The sequence below is a fragment of the Dipodomys spectabilis genome, unplaced genomic scaffold (assembly GCF_019054845.1).
Source record: "Dipodomys spectabilis isolate Male_0828 unplaced genomic scaffold, ASM1905484v1 ptg000034l, whole genome shotgun sequence".
In the NCBI taxonomy this organism is placed as follows: domain Eukaryota; kingdom Metazoa; phylum Chordata; class Mammalia; order Rodentia; family Heteromyidae; genus Dipodomys; species Dipodomys spectabilis.
In genome coordinates this window covers 8,059,773-8,079,153 of record NW_024870711.1, presented here as the reverse complement: position 1 = coordinate 8,079,153, position 19,381 = coordinate 8,059,773, and the positions used below count along the sequence as shown (strand labels likewise).

General features: G+C 40.8%; 1 protein-coding gene across 4 annotated transcripts in view; it reads right to left on the bottom strand.

Annotated features, from left to right (window-relative positions):
* Positions 1 to 19,381, bottom strand: part of Cul1 (cullin 1) — a 76,549-nt gene that overhangs the window by 13,853 nt on the left and 43,315 nt on the right. For all 4 annotated transcript variants that reach the window (XM_042677156.1, XM_042677153.1, XM_042677155.1 and 1 more), the window contains 7 exons: positions 16,252 to 16,302; positions 15,933 to 16,023; positions 15,162 to 15,325; positions 10,129 to 10,291; positions 8,084 to 8,214; positions 2,425 to 2,532; positions 2,241 to 2,347 (listed from right to left, as the gene is read on the bottom strand). In XM_042677156.1, the coding sequence (XP_042533090.1) occupies positions 2,241 to 2,347; positions 2,425 to 2,532; positions 8,084 to 8,214; positions 10,129 to 10,291; positions 15,162 to 15,325; positions 15,933 to 16,023; positions 16,252 to 16,302 (815 nt within the window). The remainder of the gene's footprint in view (positions 1 to 2,240; positions 2,348 to 2,424; positions 2,533 to 8,083; positions 8,215 to 10,128; positions 10,292 to 15,161; positions 15,326 to 15,932; positions 16,024 to 16,251; positions 16,303 to 19,381) is intronic.

Sequence of the window (19,381 nt, the reverse complement as noted above, 5' to 3'; positions counted from 1 at the left end):
TCCTCATAGACAACCTCTGTATTTAAATTACTGAATTATACTACAATAGCCAGAAAAAGTGACATCAAGTCACAAAAGACATTTAAAAGACATTTCAGTTTCATTCTTAGAATATATTAGTGCATCTGATTAGAACTGTTAAATATTACAAAAGACCAGTATGACAATAAACAGAAAGGAATCAAATATTCAAGTTCTCGCTGGGCTTTGGAAACGGCTTTCTAGAAAAGTTAAGAGATGGCTCTAAGCTGGGAACTGATGGCTCACTCCTATAAATCCTATCTGCTCAGAAGTCTGAGATCTGGGGTCGAGGTTCAAAGTCAGCCCAGGCAGGAAAGTTTTTTTTTGTCGGTCGTGGGACTTGAACTCTGGGCCTAGGCGCTGTCTCTGAGCTCTTCAGCTCAAGTCTAGGGCTCTACCACTTAAGCCACAGCGCCTCTTCTGGTTTTCTGAATGGTTTATTGCATATGAGACTCACGGACTTTCCTGCCCAGGCTGGCTCTGAACCATGGTCCTCAGATCTCAGCCTCCTGAGTAGCTAGGATTACAGGTATGAGCCACCAGCGCCTGGCTTCTGTGAGACTCCTATCTCCAATTAACCACCAGAAAACCGGAAGTGGCTTCAAGTGGCAAAGAGCTAGCCTTGAGCAAAAGAGCTCGGGCTCTGAGTTCAAGCCCCATGACCGACAAGAAAAAAAAAACAACTTAAAAAATAGATTTGGGGGCTGAGGATGTGGCTTAGTGGTAGAGTGCTTGCCTGGCATGCATGAAGCTCTGGATTCGATTCCTTGGTACCACATACACAAAATAAAATGCATCTGCACTGTGTACAGGCTAAAAAGAAATAAAAAATAATTTTAAGCCAAAGACAGCTACTGACCTTTATCAAAAGCTTCCCATTATCTACCAAGCTTTTCATGTAATTCTTAATTACCACAGCAATTACATTGTGCATGCTAGCTGAGCTATTCCTAGAAAGCTATACCTCCTATATTTCAAGAAGTTTTCTTGCGCTCACTGGTGAACTTGTTTTGCTAGTGTTAGTTTAAGACTTGTGCAGTTCTCTTCTTAAGCGTAAGTTGTCTGTGGTCTCTTTCTCAATCTTTTTTGTTCTGAAGTCACATTCACCTCAAAGAGCTGTTAAAGTACAACTTATGGACACTGTATTAGAAATAGTACAATTTTGAGGTACGGGAAACTAGGGTGACAGAAAGCTGAAGTCTTCAGCTTTTGCAGATGGGGCTGACGGCAAACCAACCTAGAACCTGGAGGAAGCTGTGGACCGGAAGATGAGCAAGGGAGCAGGACCCACCTCCCCAGAGGCTGGCGACACAGAGAAGAGCCAGCTCTGAATACCCCAGGGAGAGCAGCAAAGTATTCAGTTGACAAGTAATTTACAAAATGAAGAATATAAAACAGTAACAAAACAAACTCATCAAATAAAAATTGGTAGGGTAAGAAAGTTCTGCAGGGGCTGGGAAGGTGGCTCAGTGGTAGAGCGCTTGCCTTGCATGCCTGAGGCCCTGGGTTCGATTCCTCAGCACCTCATAAGCAAAAAGAAAAAAGCCGGAAGTGGCGCTGTGGCTCAAGTGGTAGAGCGCTAGCCTTGAGCTGAAGAGCTGAGGGACAGCGCCCAGGCCCAGAGTTCAGGCCCCACGACCGGACCAAAAAAAAAAAAAAGAAAGTTCTGCAGTACACAGAACGTCTTCTTTGGGGGGAAGAGAAGACGGAAGAGAGTGCTAGCTCTTTGAAGTCAGGTCCTCATGCTTTCCAGACATGGATTCTACCATGGCCCAGGCCACATCCCAGTGCTTTCTGCTTTAGATGTTTGATGAATATGGTCTCCAGTTTAGCCAGGAGGCTTGGACTGTGGTCCTATTTATGCTACTCAGGTAGCTCACTGGCCAGGCACGTACCACCCCCTCCAGCTTTCACTGTTGAAGGGGTCTTAAGAACTTTTTTGCCTCGCTGGCCTCAAACTATGATCCTCCTGATCTCTACCTTCTAAGCAGCTAGGATTACAGGGAAGAACTACTACGCCTGAGTCTTATTTTTTACAAATAGCCAGTGGAAGCTGATGCAGATTTCCAACTGGAAATGTGTCTTATTAATTCTATTTTCTCAGAAGATACAAAAATTATAATTTGATGGAGGTAAAGCATAACATAAACATTAGTTCCTTGTATAAAAGATGAGATTTGATAGGTATATTAAGAATAAAACAAAAAAACATCTTATACCTTTTCTTTAACAAGGAGTCACAGTATCGAGCCAGCAACTCTGGGGATTTACTGGATGACTGCGCCATTTTGGTAACCGCATTGTTGTTTATGAAGCGACCACAAGCCTGTGTCATATAAAGGACAGTTAGAGAACAATGTCCCATCCACACACCAGAGGAAGTTATAACTGCAACATGCCTACCTTATCAAGTGCAGCCACAAAGCCAGCATCATTGTTAAATGCCGACATCACCAGGGCGTTGTATTTTTTATGAACATCCAGCACAGTCTGTACATACATTTTAGGGTCCTTAGTGGAAAAAATAGAAACTAAAGTTGGGAACTAAATTGTGTACATTAATGTCTCTCACAAATTCTATAACTGTTAAAGGATTAGATATATCTTCAAAGAAATTAGTGAATATAGTCAGAAATGCTTTTGGTTCTACCACTGAAACATAGGACATCAATATTTATAAAATAATATAAACATTCTCAGGCTCAAAAGTAAATACGGAGCTGGTTGCTGGTGGCTCACACCAGTAATCCTAGCTACTCAAGAGGCTGAGATCTGAGGATCGAAGTTCAAAGCCAGCCTGGGTAGCAAAGTCTGTGAGACTTTTTTTTTTAATTTATTTTTTTATTTTTTGGGTCCAGTCGTGAGGCCTGAACTCTGGGCCTGGGCAACTGTCCCTCAGCTCTTCAGCTCAAGGCTAGGGCTCTACCACTTGAGCCACAGCGCCACTTCCAGCTTTTTTCTTTTTGTTTACGTGGTGCTGAGGAATTGAACCCAGGGCCTCATGCATGCAAGGCAAGCACTCTACCACTGAGCCATCTTCCCAGCCCTGTGAGACTCTTATCTCCAATAAACCACCAGAAAACTGGAAGTGGCACTGTGGCTCAAGTGGTAGAGCACTAGCCTTGAGCTGAAAAGCTGAGGGACAGCGCCCAGGCCCAGAGTTCAAACCCCACAACCAACCAACCAACCAACCAACCAACCAACCAACCATAAATAAATAAATAAATAAATAAATAAATAAAAAACTGATTTCAAGCCTAAATTAAAAACAGCAAAAACTCAAAAGGACCATGCAAATTAAAAATGTTAAGTGACAGCTTTGCTAACCAGTTCTTTTGTTGTTAAAAAATTCAAGTGCTGAACAAGAGATTTTTTTTCTTTTTTGCTATTTTTGTTTTGTCTGTTAATGTCTTTGGGAGTGTAAGGGGAGCACAGGCTTGGAGAGACAAAGGGTAACATATGCAGCAATGGTACTCATTGGATGCTACGTTAAAAATTGACTATACAATTTATGGGTGGGAATGGGAGGGAAAAACTGGGAGAGAGAATGGGAAGGGTGACACTGTTCAAAAAGAAATGTACTCTTTATGTGACTTATTTAACTGTAACCCCTCTGTACATCACCTTCATAATAACACTAAACATTTTTAAAAATTCAAATGTTGGACTTCGTTCTGGACAGTGAGACTGACAATCTGGAAGTCTAAATGGGACGGGGAGGTCTGAGCGCATGCGTTCACAATGAGCGCTGACACAGAGCTGGACAAGCACTGGAACTTGGCCCACCTGGGCCACAGGCAGCTTCCAGACAAAATGACAATTGGAAATGGAATGTAAGGATTGGCACTGTGGGAATGATGCAGGCCAGATAGGCTGGTACTGGTGTGGGGCAAAGGAGACAAAGCTCAGGGACGGTAAGACCACCACAGGCAGTATAACACAAGCACTGAGTCTATCCCCATTTTATAGATGAAGAAACCATGGCACAGGTTAAGCCTCTTGCCATAGGTAAGAGGTTGCAGAGCCAGCAAGGACCCAGGCAGGGGCGCCTACGTCTGACGAGTTCTCTGCCACTTGGAAAAGGGTCTGGTGCCCCAGCAGGACACGCAGCACAAGCTGAGCCCACCTGGGCAGGCCTGGGCAGTCTGACAATGGAACAGGAGGAAGGCCAGAGGCGTCTGATTCTCCCATCACGAGCCAAAGGCTGCAGGGGCATGGAACTGAAATGTTCCACTCATGTTTTGCTTTTGAAATAGAAACTCGTGCAACCCAGGATGGCCTCAAATATATGATCCTCCTGCCTCAGCCTCTGAGTGCCGAGGTATACTCCACTATGCACGGTGTAGAATACTTGATATCGTTATATGCAGTATTAGGAATGAGAAACCAGAACCCCCTAAATTCCAATTATTCTGCATTTTTTGGTAACATTTTGCTTGTTTATAATTAATGAGTAGTAAGATTACAACCCTATCACTAAAACAATCAAGGTTTTCTGTAAGTAAAAAACAATAAATAAATGTAAGGAGTATTATGATGATGAATATATTGTGAAATGTTAAGAATTTTATAGTCTTAACTTCAAGACTGTGGCGCATGCCTGTAATCCCAGCTACTCAGGAGATGCAGAGAGGACGGTGGTTTGAGGCAAGCCTGGGAAAAAAGGTAGCATGACTCTAGCTCAGAAAAGGCCAGATGAAGCCACCTGTTATCCTAGCTACACGGGAAGCTGAGGTCTGAGAATCGTGGTTTAAACCCAGTCTGGGAGGAACATCTGTGAGGCTCGTATCTCTAGATGGTCACTAAAAAAACCCCTACAAGTGGAGGTGTAGCTCAAGTGGTAACACTAGCAAAAAAGCTCAGTGACAGAACCTAGACCCTGAGTTCAAGCCCCAGGACTGGCACACACATACAAAAAAGGCTACGTGGGGCTGGGTGCCAGTGGCTCATACTGTAAACCTAACTATTCAGGGGGCTGAGATCTGAGGATTGTGGGTTGAAGCCAGTCTGGTCAGAAAAGTCCCCATGAAGCTTTTGCCACCAAATAATCACTCAAAACTGGAAGTGGAGCTGTGGTTCAAAGTGGCAGAGTGCTAACCTTGAGCAAAAGAGCTCAGGGTCAGAGCCCAGGCCCTGCCTGAGTTCAACCCCTGCCCTCCTTCCCCCAAAGGCTATGTGTGGTTTTACAGGTCTATAATCCTACATACACAGTGGTAGTGGGTGGGGGAAGGTAGGATTGTGGTCCAAAGCTGGTCTAGGTACAAACAGAAAACCCTATCTAAAAAACAAACTAAAGCTGGGTGCTGATGGCTCATGCTTGTAATACTAGCTACTTGAGAGGTTAAGATCTAGAGGATCTTGCTCTGAAGCCAACCTGGGCAGAAAAATCTGGAAGATGCTATCTTCAAAAAACAAACAAACAAAAACAAAACAAAACAAAACTAAAACATACACATAAAACCCAGCAGAAAGCATGGTAAAGGTGTGGCTCAAGTTGTATAGTTCCAGCCAACTAAGTGCAAGCCCTGGTACTACCAAAAAAAGAGAAAAGTAACAAGCAAAAAGGGAAGAGGTATAGTGTAAGGGGTAGAGCACTTGTCTTATAAGCATCATGAGTTCAATGCCCAGGACTGAGCCTTCCCCTCAAAACAAAACAACCCTCCTCCAAAAACAACAACAAACCCAAAAGGATTTCTATTAGGTTACTGAGAAATGAAAATATTTCTTGGGATTTCATCTGAAACATTTGTGGGGTTTAAGTTGTAACATCAACAGCATCATCAAATAGCTAATTGTTTCGGGAGATAAAAAAGGGTAAAAACCTATTACAGGGCCAGATACCCATGGCATTCTGCATTTTTAAAAAATGATCATGGGAAGGTATGGTCCCTGCTTTCAAAGTGCTCTCCAAAGCCGGGCGCTGGTGGCTCACGCCTGTAATCCTAGCTACTCAGGAGGCTGAGATCTGAGGATCACGGTTCAAAGCCAGCCCTGGCAAGAGAGACCGTGAGACTCTTATCTCCAATAAACCACCAGAAAACTGGAAGTGGCGCTGTAGCTCAAGTGGTAGAGCGCTCGCCTTGAGCTGAAGAGCTGAGGGACAGTGCCCAGGCCCAGAGTTCAAGCCCCACGACCGACCAAAAAAAAAAAAAAAAAAAGTGCTCTCCAAGTATGTGGGGCCCAGTCTCTTCGTATGCATTTATACAGGTTATATTTCTATAAATGCTTACTATACTGCCAGCAACAAACATAATTTTCCTTTGGCTTGTTAATGCAAGCACACACAGGTTTTTGATTTACCAAAAAGGCAGAATGTCTCATAATGTAAAACATGCTAACTCAGTTTGCTACCCCTTTCTCTTTCCAATCTAAGTCAAGCATCGGGTAAATTTTCCTATAAAAACATTATGCTACCTTTGCTCTGCTCTAAACCAGTTTTGAATCTTCTATTTGAATCTCTATATGTGTGTGTGTTCGTAAATACATACACACATCAAGCATCTCATATCCCATTTATTCTGCAGCACAGCAGTGGGGCATGAGTGTCCCACCCCAAGGTGAGGCTGGACAGGGTTCTTCAAACACACTGGGCTCTTGCAGGTATGTATGACAGACCCACACCAACCACCTCCATGTATGTACCCAGGGAGGCTGACGGAGGTAACCCTGGTGCTCCCAGAGGGCTGGCTTGTGTCTGGCAGGGTGTTACACATCCAAAAACAGCACATGAGTGCAAGGTTCTTCCTGCACTGCAGGGCAATGCCAGCTTTCATCAGGTGCTGGGAGTGAGGCACCACGGGAAACTCCCCCCTCAACCTTTCCTTCTTAATGTTTCTATTTGAAAAAGCCTTAAGGGAAGTATCTAACCACTACAAATCTGCTTGAATCACATAAAACCTGCAATAACTTTAATCTAGGTCAGGCATCAATTAGCAGTACAACTGGTTTTCTAACCAAATTATTCCAGATAAACAGAATCAAAGAATGACCAGATAAAGAACTTTACTTGGGTCTCTTATTTAAGAACACTCTGGGTATTAACATACGGCAGAATAGTACAAAGCAAGGAGACAGGACTAACATGAAGAAACTCTTTTGCCTTTAAACGTTCAACTATAACAGAGTGCTTTCTTGGTATAAAATATACTCATCAGAACTAATTCTCTTATGCTATGACCCAATTCAACTGGGCAAAGGTTTCTAAAGTTTAAAAACCACGTTCTCACAGTAATCAAATCTCATCAAAACTTTTATATAGTAATTGTGATTTTAATTCAAACAACTTTTTGCTGCTGTTTTATTTAATATTCATGAGGCAAACCATATGGTTTGACTTACTACTCAGATCAAAGTTACTGAGAGGCACAACTTAAGCCACTACAAGTACTAGTGGCCGAACATACATTCCTAGGATTTTTTTCTTTCTTTTTTTTTTGGTGCTAGTCCTGGGGCTTGAACGCAGGGCGTGGGTGCTGTCCCTGAGCTTCTTTTGCTCAAGGTTAGCACTTTACCACTTGAGACACAGCACCACTTCTGGCTTTTTGGGTAGTTAAATGGAGATAAAAGTCTCATGGACTTTCCTTCTCAAGCTGGCTTCAAATCACGATCTTCAGATCTCAACCTCCTGAGTAGTTAGAATTACAGGTGTGAGCCATGGGCCCAATAGCTTTCTATGGAAGCAATAGGCAATAGGGAAAAGAGATAAATGGGAAGAGTAAGTTGACATCCCCAATGCCCAAAAGATGTCAGAGAATGATTTATAGAGATATTTGCTAAACAAAAAAATGTTTGTGAACTTGCTACTTCAAAACCCCAAAATAGATTTCCTATGGGAATTTTAGCAACATCTTTGTTGTTGTTGGTTGTGGGGCTTGAACTGAACTCAGGTCCTATGCACTGTCCCTGAGTTTTTTCGCTCAAAGCTAGTGCTCTAGCACTCTGAGGCACAGTGCCACTTCCTTAGCAACATCTTGATTGCTTGGATTTTCATGTGGAGAAGCACAACACATAGCTGCTGCTGTACACGAAAAGTTAATTTGTTATTCAATCAAGGATTACTTACATTTAATGCAGCTTCGCCACACTTCTCAATTGCTGCAAGACCCTGATTATGAATGTGTGTTTCCAGCAGTTTTTTCAATTCTCCTAGGCCATCCTGGATTCTAGATACAAGATTATACATACGGCCCAAATCTGAAAGAGATGGTCACCTTTATGCACGGAAACCAACTGTATATACCTATTCTGCTAATTATATATTTATACTGGGATAAGATCATGTGAAATAAGCTGAATGTTATTAGCTCTTACTAATCAAAAGTATACACAATATTTTATACATGATTATATTTTTCTAAAAGTAATAGAAATTACGCTATTATAGACATTGGTTTTCCCCCTTTATTATGTGCATCAACTAGCATAGGAATAGAAAAAAGGTTTTATTTTTGGTCTGTCATAATGCTTAAACTCAGGGCTTGGGCTCTGTCCCTGAGCTCTTTTGCTCAACGGTAGTGGTCTATCCCTTTGAGACATAGCCCCACTTCAGACGCTTAATTGGAGGTAAGAGTCTCATCGTTTTTCCTGCCTTTTAACTATAGTCCTCAAATCTGGCTTTGAACCACAATCCTTAGATCTCAGCCTCCTGAGTAGCTAGGATTCTAGGTGTGAGCCAGCAGTGCCTGGCTTAGAAAAATGTTTTTGGAGGGATTTTTTTTGGGTCAGTACTAGGGCTTGAACTCAGGGCCTCACATTCTCACTCACTTTTTTTTAAATTATTGCTAGAGCTCTACCACTTGAGCCACATCTCCACTCTTTGCTGGTTAATTGGAGATGATTCTTTGAAATTTGTCTGCCTGGGCTGGCTCCAAACAACTATTTTCAGACCTCAGCCTCCTGAGTAGCTAGGATTCTAGGTTATAATTCACTGGTACCAGGAAGAACAAGATTTTTCATAATTAGAAACTACATTTAATCCTTTTTAAAATCCTCAAGATTGAGCTGTTGTTTACATTTGATGAATAAGCATTCAAACATTTACATTGAAGTATGAATACACAAGGAAAATGTACTCAGTTTTTTCAACTATTCCAAATGTGAAACAAAAGGGCCCTCCAATTCTTTATTCTTTGTTTAACTTACGAGGGTCCAACATAAAAGACCACAAATCCAAACATCAATGAGTTTAGTTCCTAAGGATTAAGGGAAAGCAATTAGAGGAAATATAAAACAGCTTATGTTATCACTAGCTTATATTAGTTATACATTCCCGTATGTTTGCAATTTATTTCAATCCATCTCAACCCCTCTATATCTTTCCCTTTCTTATCTTCCTTCCTCAATCATTCAACAGGTTTCTTTGTTCTATCTTCATAGATGCAGACAATGTACCCTGATTGTAATCAACCTCCTTGTTAGCCCCAATACCCTCCAGACAGTAATGCTCCATAGAGCTTGTTTCTTTCCCTGCCCTTTCCTCTATTGATCAACAGCTTTCACTGAGGTTCTTTAGGCTGTAAAACAGAAGTGTGTTCTTATATCTCGGAGAGCTTTCAAAGGAGGAACTCAGAAACATTACAGGTAAAATCATTTAACATTAACGTGTATGGGACGAATTATAATCCAAATTAAATCAGAGAGATGTTTGTCCTCCACTTGTTCATGAAACACTCCCCCTGGGAGCAGTAGTGGCTCATGCCTGTAATCCTAGCTACTCAGGAGGCTGAGATCTAATGATCACAGTTCGAAGCCAGGCCAAGCAGGAAAGTCTGTGAGACTCATCTCCAATTAACCACCTGAAAAAACTGGAAGTGGAGCTGTGGCTCCAAATGGTAGAGTGCTAGCCTTGAGCTCAGGGACAGCACCCAGGCCCTGAGTTCAAGCTACACAGCCGACAAAAAGCCCCACTACTTACAAAAAACAAACAAACCAAAAAAAACCAAAAAACCCCACTGCCCAGAAACCTGAAATAATTCTGTAACAAGGCCCATACAAGGTATTTTTACAAAAAATGCTAACACTGGAGATGCTAACTCAGAGACAAGAATTTCAAATGATTCCCACACTTCAGATTATAGAGAGCACTTACGAGGAGTCTTAGTAGCTTACCTTCATTCTTGTCAGCATCCAGCAAATTCTGGAACTCTGTGTGGAAAATCTCCAAGTGTTTTTCGATGAGGACCTGTTCACATTTCCTTGCTAGTTCATCCTGTGTGCTCTCATGAAGATAAACCTGTACTCTTCGCTGTTCCTCAAGCAGACGAGCCTCTGCCTGCAGAAAATTATGTGAATAATAGCAAATTCAGTTCACAAATCTGCTCCGATACAATATGATTCAGGAAAAAAAAAAGGCAAGAGGCTTTCTGATTTTAGGTAAATGCTAACCATATTTAAATAGCCACTGATATATTCCATTTTTTCTCTGTAATGTGTATGCTTCAATTCTTCCTTAAAATGCTATCGTAACCAGTTCAAACATCTTCAACATTAATTTTTTCCTTAAGTGATATTTCATCCTCAGAGGACAACATGCCACCTCCTGACCCTCTGAGAAACCTGTAAGTTCTCTTCTACATGTTACAAAGTTCTACATCTGACTGAAATAGGCCTCAAGTCAAGGATCACATCAGCATAATCCTAGGAAAGAGCCCTTAGTAATAAGACTCTAAAAATTAAACAACAACAAAACTATTACCAATCACTGAATATGTACATATCTCAAATCTACTAGGTTATTTACACATCTCAACTTCTTGTTTCCCTCCATGGAAGACAGAAAAATAGGCAATTTAATACAGCAGCAAAATGAGTGTCAGTATATATTAGAATCCATCACAAAAATAAACATGTTTGGTGTGAAGAGTTACTTAGGAATCACCAAATCACCAAAGCAAGACAGAAATTTCACTAATAAACTCAAATTATCCAGGTGATCTGAACAAATATAGACAAAAAAAAATTACATTTTGAATTGTAAAAACTCTAATACTCTCCAAATGATTTTCAGATTTGGTATAATCTTAAGACATCTCTGCAAAATTCAACAGCCAAGAAAACGTGAGCAACTAATTAGGCAGCTTTGCATAATCAGTTGCTGCACCATACAGAGAGGCTACTATCTAATTATACACTCTATCGAAAGGCCTAACCAAGAGAAATAAATTTGGACAATATCTACAGTATATATCAAAAGCCCAGTACCTGGGCTGGGAAGGTGGCTCAGTGGTAGAGTGCTTGCCTTGCATGCCTGAGGCCCTGGGATCGATTCCTCAGCACCGCATAAGCAAAAAGAAAAAAGCCGGAAGTGGCGCTGTGGCTCAAGTGGTAGAGCGCTAGCCTTGAGCTGAAGAGCTGAGGGACAGCGCCCAGGCCCAGAGTTCAGGCCCCACGACTGGACCCCCCCAAAAAACAAACAAAAGCCCAGTACCCTTAACATACAACAGTCTCTAGCAAGTCAATATACATTTATCCAAATGAAAAAATTGAGAAGCGAATAATTTACAAATATATAATAAAAACTTGACTTTTGTTCAATTTCCAGTAAAATTAATTTAATTAATTTACAAAATATTAAAATGTGCTGGGTTGGGGGCATGACCCAAGAGGTAGAGTGTCTGCCTGGCAAGAGCAAGGTCCTACAAGAGCAAGTTCAAACCCCAGTGCTGAAAACAAAACAAAACCAATAAAATGTTCTAAAATAGGCTGGGAATGTGGCCTTGTGGTAGAGTGCTTGCCTAGCATGCACGAAGTCCAGGGTTCCATTCCTCTGTACCATGTAAACAGAAAAAGCCAGGAGTGGTGCTGTGGCTCAAGTGGTAGAGCGTTAGCCTTAAGCACAGAGAGGCTCAGGGACAGAGCTCAGGCCCTAAGTTCAAGCCCCACAGCTGGCAAAATTTTTGTTCTAAAATAAGTTACAATGTATTTGGGAAGTGAAATATCAGTATCCACTAGATTAAAATACTTACATATATGTTAACAAATCATTAATGAAAAAGGTTACAAAAAAATCTGTAGCCTCATTCCAAGCCACTTCACACCCATAACCACTAACAGTGCCCCACGCCTTCCATGTTTATATCATCCATATTTTTTCAGAACATCTATAATTAATGTGTAATTTTGTTTCTCTTCCAAGAATCCTTGTGCACATGAACCCAGAAGTGCTATGTTGATGTCTGCTGCTGCATTTCTGTGTTTCAATAAACCTGATACCTCAAAAGGCTGACGAGAACATGCAAACCAAACAGCATTACTTTTTCTGCTTCATGTTACACATGTTTCTTGGAAAAGTATCACTCTGAGCAGCAAAACAAACTTTTACCCCTTCCCAAGAGGAAAGATTAGCATGTTGGTGTTACTGATGATTCATTCTGAGTACTACTGGCTTTCTTCCTTTTTAGCTAGAAAAAGTAGTTGCTTTCTCCAGATCTTTATTGCAGGGGGTGAGAAGCAGGTACCTACATGATTAGGGACCCATTGTGGCCAGAAGGGCCTCCAACATAGCTTATTTCATATATTGATTGGTAAAGAAACCAAAGTCCTGAGTGTTTCATTAGGTTTTTGAAAGGACAGCCATGGTTTTTAGAGCTCAAATTAGTCTCAATCACATGAAGCAGTATATTTTAATAATACTAACATGGGGGCTGGGAAGGTGGCTCAGTGGTAGAGCACTTGCCTTGCATGCCTGAGGCCCTGGGTTCAATTCCTCAGCACCACATAAGCAAAATGAAAAAAGCCGGAAGTGGCGCTGTGGCTCAAGTGGTAGAGCACTAGCCTTGAGCTGAAGAACTGAGGGACAGTGGCCAGGCCCAGAGTTCAGGCCCCAAGACCGGACCCCCCCAAAAAAATAATAATACTAACATGACTTGCAGTGTTCAGCCATCAAATCCATCCTCACAAAGATGGGTCAAAGATTCATGCTTGCACTAAAATATTTCCAGCAACAGCAAAGTGAATAGAAATTCTTTTGAGTGTGACTATCAACCCAAACTGCTGTTGAAAGGAAGTGAGATGCTTCCTAAAGGTTTACTATTGCAGCACTTTTCATGGGTTTGGCTTTCTATTTGTTTTGATAGGCATGGTTTTTCCTTAAGTTACTGAATTGAAAGTTGGCACCACAGAACGTGAGGAGGGAATGTCTAAGACCAAGCCCTCTCATCAGGTTTGTTTTTGTCGTGCACTTATGCTAGGACATCTTCATACACAGATGCACATACACATACACACACTTTACATCTCATGCTACTTAATTTAAAATTACGGTTCATTTAGTGTCATTATTATCCTGTATTATTTCCCCTTTACAGGTGAGAAAACTGAGGAAAATAGTAAATGATGGCTCACGATCTAGCTTGAGATGCAAGACTAAAATGTATGAGAAGTTTCTGTGGTTAAATTCTGGTTTCATGCTTGTAGCTTCTCTGTGTTACGGTTGGAAGTCATGTTTGGTGTGAACTAGTAAGTAGATATGGGACAAACCTAAAACTCTTCTAACAAGAAATGTATTTGGGGCTATGAATGTGGCTCAGTGGTAGAGTGCTTGCCTAGTATACATGAAGCCCTGAGTTTGATTTCTCAGTACCATATAAACAGAAAAAGCCAAAAGCCATGCTCTGTTTCAAGTGGTAGAGTATTAGCCTTGAGCAAAAGAAACTCAGGAACAGTGCCCAGGCCCCGAGTTCAAGCACCAGGACTAGCAAAAAACAAAAACAGTATTTGATGGGAACTAAATGCATAGAGCATTCCTTAGAGGCAGGACTCAACACTGGATGGAAAATATCCAGGCCACTGGACATTGCTGCTCCCTATCTGCCTGCCCTGCTTCAGGAGTAATCACACTGCTTTGTCTAACAAGGTGCGTTCCTTACAGCAGTGTGCTACCCCTTCTATAGCTGGGTAAGAGAGTGAGGGCACAACAGAAGAGGAAGTCTACAGACAGGCAGGTCTTCACGAGAGGTGTGGGCCTGACAGAAGTTCTACTTTAAAAACCTATGGTTTAAAAGAATCACCACGGATGGTAGAATTCAACAAGAAACCTGCTTATGAAAACTACATTGCCACAAGAGATGCTACGATTCTAAACAGATCATGTTTCAAAAGTCCACTTGTTGGGCAGTTGTCTGAAACTCTGAATGAACTTCTTAGGTTTCAGTCAGCATACAAAATCAACCCAAAATATACACAAAGAACTATTACTAGTCTAAGCATAGTTCCATTTGTTAGATTTTGAGATACCAAACTTTGTAGAGGACTTTCACTTTAAACTTGGAAGCCCTACTTACAAACACTGTCTCCCAAATCACAAACTGGGTAGATTTTATGCAACAGGAACAGATCGGGTGCTTTTACTTTCTATCTCTGCAGTTCATTCACTAGATCTACAAAGGAGTAGGAAAGAAAGGAAAAGCAGATATCAGACTTAGCATGAGTCAGATTACCTGGATATCTAGTACTTCTAGGTCAGGGGTCAGCAAACTATAAGCCTGTACGCCAAATTCTGCTGCCTATTTTTGTAATTTTTATTTTGAAAATTAACTTTTATCTCATGGCAGAGTGGAATTAGTTGTAACAGAAAGCAAAGATAGCTTGCAAAGCCTAATGTATTTACTACCTGGCTCTGTGGAAAGGAAAGTTTGTTGACTTCTGATCTGGTCATTTCCCAGAGCCTATATCCAGAACACAATTTTTGGGAACGAGAACAAAGAATAATCCTTCTAGAACTTCATGAAGCATCACCTAGTACAAAAGGAATGTATGACACATGGCTCTATCTTGGATCTTATTCTCTCCCAAATCAACATTTAGGTCCTTCTGTTGCAAAAGGACCTGTCCCTTACTACAAATCTTGTTTCTCACTGACATGGAAGACTGACATCCATTACGCATAGATCCACATTCCAGAAGAGACACTTCAAAATACACAAGGCATGCAGCTATCACGAGTTTTTCGTTAGGACAGTCACAGGAACACTCAGTTGTGATTACCAGATCAACTTATAAAAGTTCCCTGGAGAAGAAAAGTGCCTGCTTGCTAACAAAGCTGCCTGACTGCGGTGCCCACACATGGTCTTGCGCCCAGGAACTTATTGAGGAGCAATAACTATTTAACTTAAGTCTACTTTATGTACTATAGTCACGCTTACCTTTTTCATATATTCAGTAACTGGGTTCTGCTGCAAGAATTCAGTACTCTCTCTGGTATAAAATCTCTCTGTGTCAGCCAAAAATTGAGATTCAAAGGATTCTTTATACACTGTTAACGTAGGGCCCTTTGCAAATGCATCATCTTCATTCAGCCCCAATTCCACTAGAAATAAATATGAGCTATATTTCAATTACCCTATTTTTTGTTATATTTCACAGAAAATACTTAGGTGTAGCATTCAGTTAGTTATGTGTAAAGGTCAGTGTGAAATGGAGGGTACAAGGTCACTCTTAGTTGCTAGTATTAAGGTACACTTGTTTCAGTAAAAGTGAAAAATTCAAGATATATAAAACACAAATAATTCTGACTTATGGCCAGGTATCTTCAAAATTATCAGGAAGTTCAGGGAATTTAAACATTTCCAAAACTAGTTAAAATTTTTAATTTTAAGCTTTCAAAGCAATACAATCTCAATTTTTCAAGCTGATATAGATTTCTGGTTAACAGTAGCTAAATAACTCTATCATATTTTATATGAGACTAGAAAAGAATTCAAATTTCTTTTTCATTAAAAATGTCCTTAAGGCACAAGGTTAAAACAAATTTTATGATGGACAAAATCTGATTAAAATCACTGACCTAAAGAAAATGATAGGTATTTGTAAATGCTAGCAAATTCTAGTAAAATGTTTTAACATAAATATGTTAGGACATTGTTACAATTTCCATGTGATATGAAAGCTGAATAAATTAAAGGGAAATTATTTACCGTAAGATTGTACAACTCCACTAATCAGTCTTGTATTGATGGTTTCACCATTTCTTTCTTTTTCAATCAGTTTTAAAACAGCATTTGTTACCTTTAGAAAAAACACAGGAAAATGTAAGATAAGATTGCAGAACACAGTGACTACACAGCCCTCAAACATTCCAAAGACTGAGGAAGATGAAGGCTATGAGATGAAAGTCGGAAGAGATTCTAAAAGCAAAACACACTCGCACACACAGAGGAATGCACGCATGGACAAGTGCCTATGCGAGTGTACCCATGCACACACATGAATGCACATATGCACACAAGTAGGTACCTGTTTATTCAATGGCCTGAACAGACAATCTCTCCAGGTCACCAATGCAAGCTGGATGAAAAGAGAAAAGTATTAAAAAAATCTATGTTTTCCTCAAGACTAATAGAAAATAACTTAAATCTTAATTTTTTTTCTCCCCTAATCCTGGGGTTTGAACTCTGGGCCCGGGCGCTGTCCCAAGGTGAGTGCTCTACCACTTGAGCCACAAGGCCACTTCTGACTTTGAACCATGATCCTCGGCTCTCAGCCTCCTGAGTAGCTAGGATTACTGGCATGAGCTACTGGCACCTGGCTTAAATCCTAAATTTTATAAAATTTGTAGACTATAACTTAGTAAAAATGTATCATCAGAATGAAATCAGAGTGTTGGTCTTGAGGTTGACTACTTCAAGCAGTATATAAACGCAGATGTTTATCAACTCACCCTTTAACAGTAATGATACCAAAAAACCCTCTGATTTAAGAACTTTCCTGTCAGTTTAAAGGATAATAGTAGCTTCATGTACAAATTTGTTCCCTGGACCAAACAAATTTAATTTTTGAGGTAACACACTTGATAACAACTAATTTCATTTATTACCATAGCTTCTTAAAACTCAGTAAGAGAAACCACAGATTATTAAAAAATTTGAAGTCCTGTGAAGTTTTTATATACTTGTGTAAGCCAAGTAAATGTAAACCATGCTTTAAATGTGAACAGTATTGTACATAATTATTTAGACCTCCCACTGTACTTGTGTTTGTGTCTGAGACACATGTATAAATTGAATATTACCTATTATCATGTTATATTTTTCCATTTCCCTAAACTTCCCACAGGAGTAATGCCAAAACTAATTATTATAAACATGCTCTCTAAAAGAAAGTGTTAGATTCCATACATGACTTCCCCATTGATTAATTAGGTAATGTGTTTGTTTGTGATAGGCAGGGATTAGCTAAGTAGCAAGTCATGATTTTCTGCCTCAGTCTATGGAGCACTGGAATTACAAAAGGGTATGATCATGCTTAACATGACTTCAAAACTGTTGGGAAAAGAATTTGTCCATTCAAACAATATTCAAGTTTTGAAGTTTAACAGAAAATACCTAGGGAGCTGGGAATGTGGCTCAGTGGTAGAGTGCTTGCCTAGCAAGCATGAAGCCCTGGATTCAATTCCTCAGTACCACAAAACCAGAAAAAGCTGGAAGTGGTGCTGTGGCTCAAGTGGTAGAACGCTAGCTCTGAGCAAAAGAAGCTCAAGGACAGTTCCCAGGCACTGAGTTCAAGCCCCAGGACTGGCAAAACCCAACAACAAGAAAAGCCTGTTGAGAAAAATCATTTAAGCCTAATTGTTACCATTCTTATAGTCCTTAAATTTAACTAGAGATAAAACTGGATTTATAAGGATTATACCCTTCTAAAAAGATGATATGTAAATTTAATACCTATAAAGAACTTTCAAAGTGATATCTGCACCAAATAAACAGTATGGATGCAGAATTTCAACATAAAACCATGTGTAGTTCAAGGCTAACATCAGAACAAAAAATAAGATTTTATTAAATTCTGTGCTATGATGTTTGAAAGGTGCTGTAGTAGCACCTTCCACAAGACTGTTCCACAGGACAATGCCACCTGGGGTAGGTGGTGCTCCGAAAGTCCCCTCTTTGTCTATACGGAGTCTTAGCGGCTACCCCTGGACTCTTCAGCCCCCTCAGCCGGGAGTGAGACAACAAGGAAAATGTCATCCTGTCACTGACTTCTAACAAAGAACTAGTATACTTAAAAGAAATTTAACTTACGTCCTCTACTTAATGAGAGGAAACCAGCAACTTTCTATAGCTAGAAAGCTACAGCATCCTTGTGGGGGACGGGAGGAAGGATCTCCCTAATTTGTTGTGAAATGATTTTATGACAAAATTGCCCATTTTCTGGAGACTCTGGCACTGTCCCAAGTCATCCACACTGTGCGGCTCAGCAGGCTCCCTGTGGAGCACTTTCCAGGTGGAGAAGCTGAGTGGCCTTGGCTAGAACTTAGGTGGTGTTTCTAAACAGTAGCCACAGATGCAGAGAGCACTTAAATCTGAATTGGTTGGGATTGGGGGGGGGAGGTGTAGGGGGAAGATGGGAGATGGGAAGGGATGGGAAGGGGAAACAAAGGAGGAGGCAATAATGCTTGATAAGAAATGTACTCATTATCTTGCCCATGTAATTGTAACCCCTCTCTCTATACAGTATTTTCACAATAAGAAAAGAAAAGAAAAGAAAAGACAGACAAACAATTTGGGAGTCTGTGGTGCTGCCGGGTTCGCACAGGACTTTGGATCACAGTGGGCTTCTCAATGGTGACCAACGGGACCATGCCGACTTGCCAACTCAGCCTCTAGAAGGCATCTTCGCCAAGGCGAAGCACACCTGCTATTCCACAACACACATTTCCAACATGCTGTACATGATAAATATACATTATTTTTGTCAACTATAAAAACACATTTTTAAAAAAGGGAAACACAAAAATTTCAAAAAAAATAAACCTAAAGCTTTGTTGAAAGTCTAACTCAGTAACAAAGTGCCACTAGGAAGCAACAGTTGTGGTGTAGAATATAAATATAAACATAAACAATATGTCAGGCCAGGCCTGGTGGCTCAGGTTCACAATCCTAGCTACTTGAGAAACTGAGATCAGGAAGACTGAAGTTCAAGACCAGCAGGTAAAAAAAATTAAGAGACCCCACCTCAGTGAATAAAATGCTAGGCTCGGCTCTGTGGTGCAGGCCTGTCATCCCAGCTCCAGGGGAAGCATAAATAGTAAGATAGTGGTCCAGGCTGGCTAGGTCAAGAAGTGAAGACCCTATTCAAAAAATATCTAAAGCAAAAAGGGCTACAGTGTGGCTCAAGAGACAGAGAAAGTAACTGCCTGGTAAGCAGAAGGCCTTGAATTCAAACTCCACTGGAGGGGGGGGGTGCGGGGAGGAAGGGAATATGGAGCAGGTAAATTAAGCCAGGTGCAGGTGACTTATGCCTGTAATCCTAACTACTCAGGAAGCTGAGATCTGAGTATCCTGGTTCAAAGCCAGCTCAAGCAGGAAAGTTAGGAGACTCCAATTAACTACCATAAATCTGTATGGCAACATTGTGGTAACAGCAG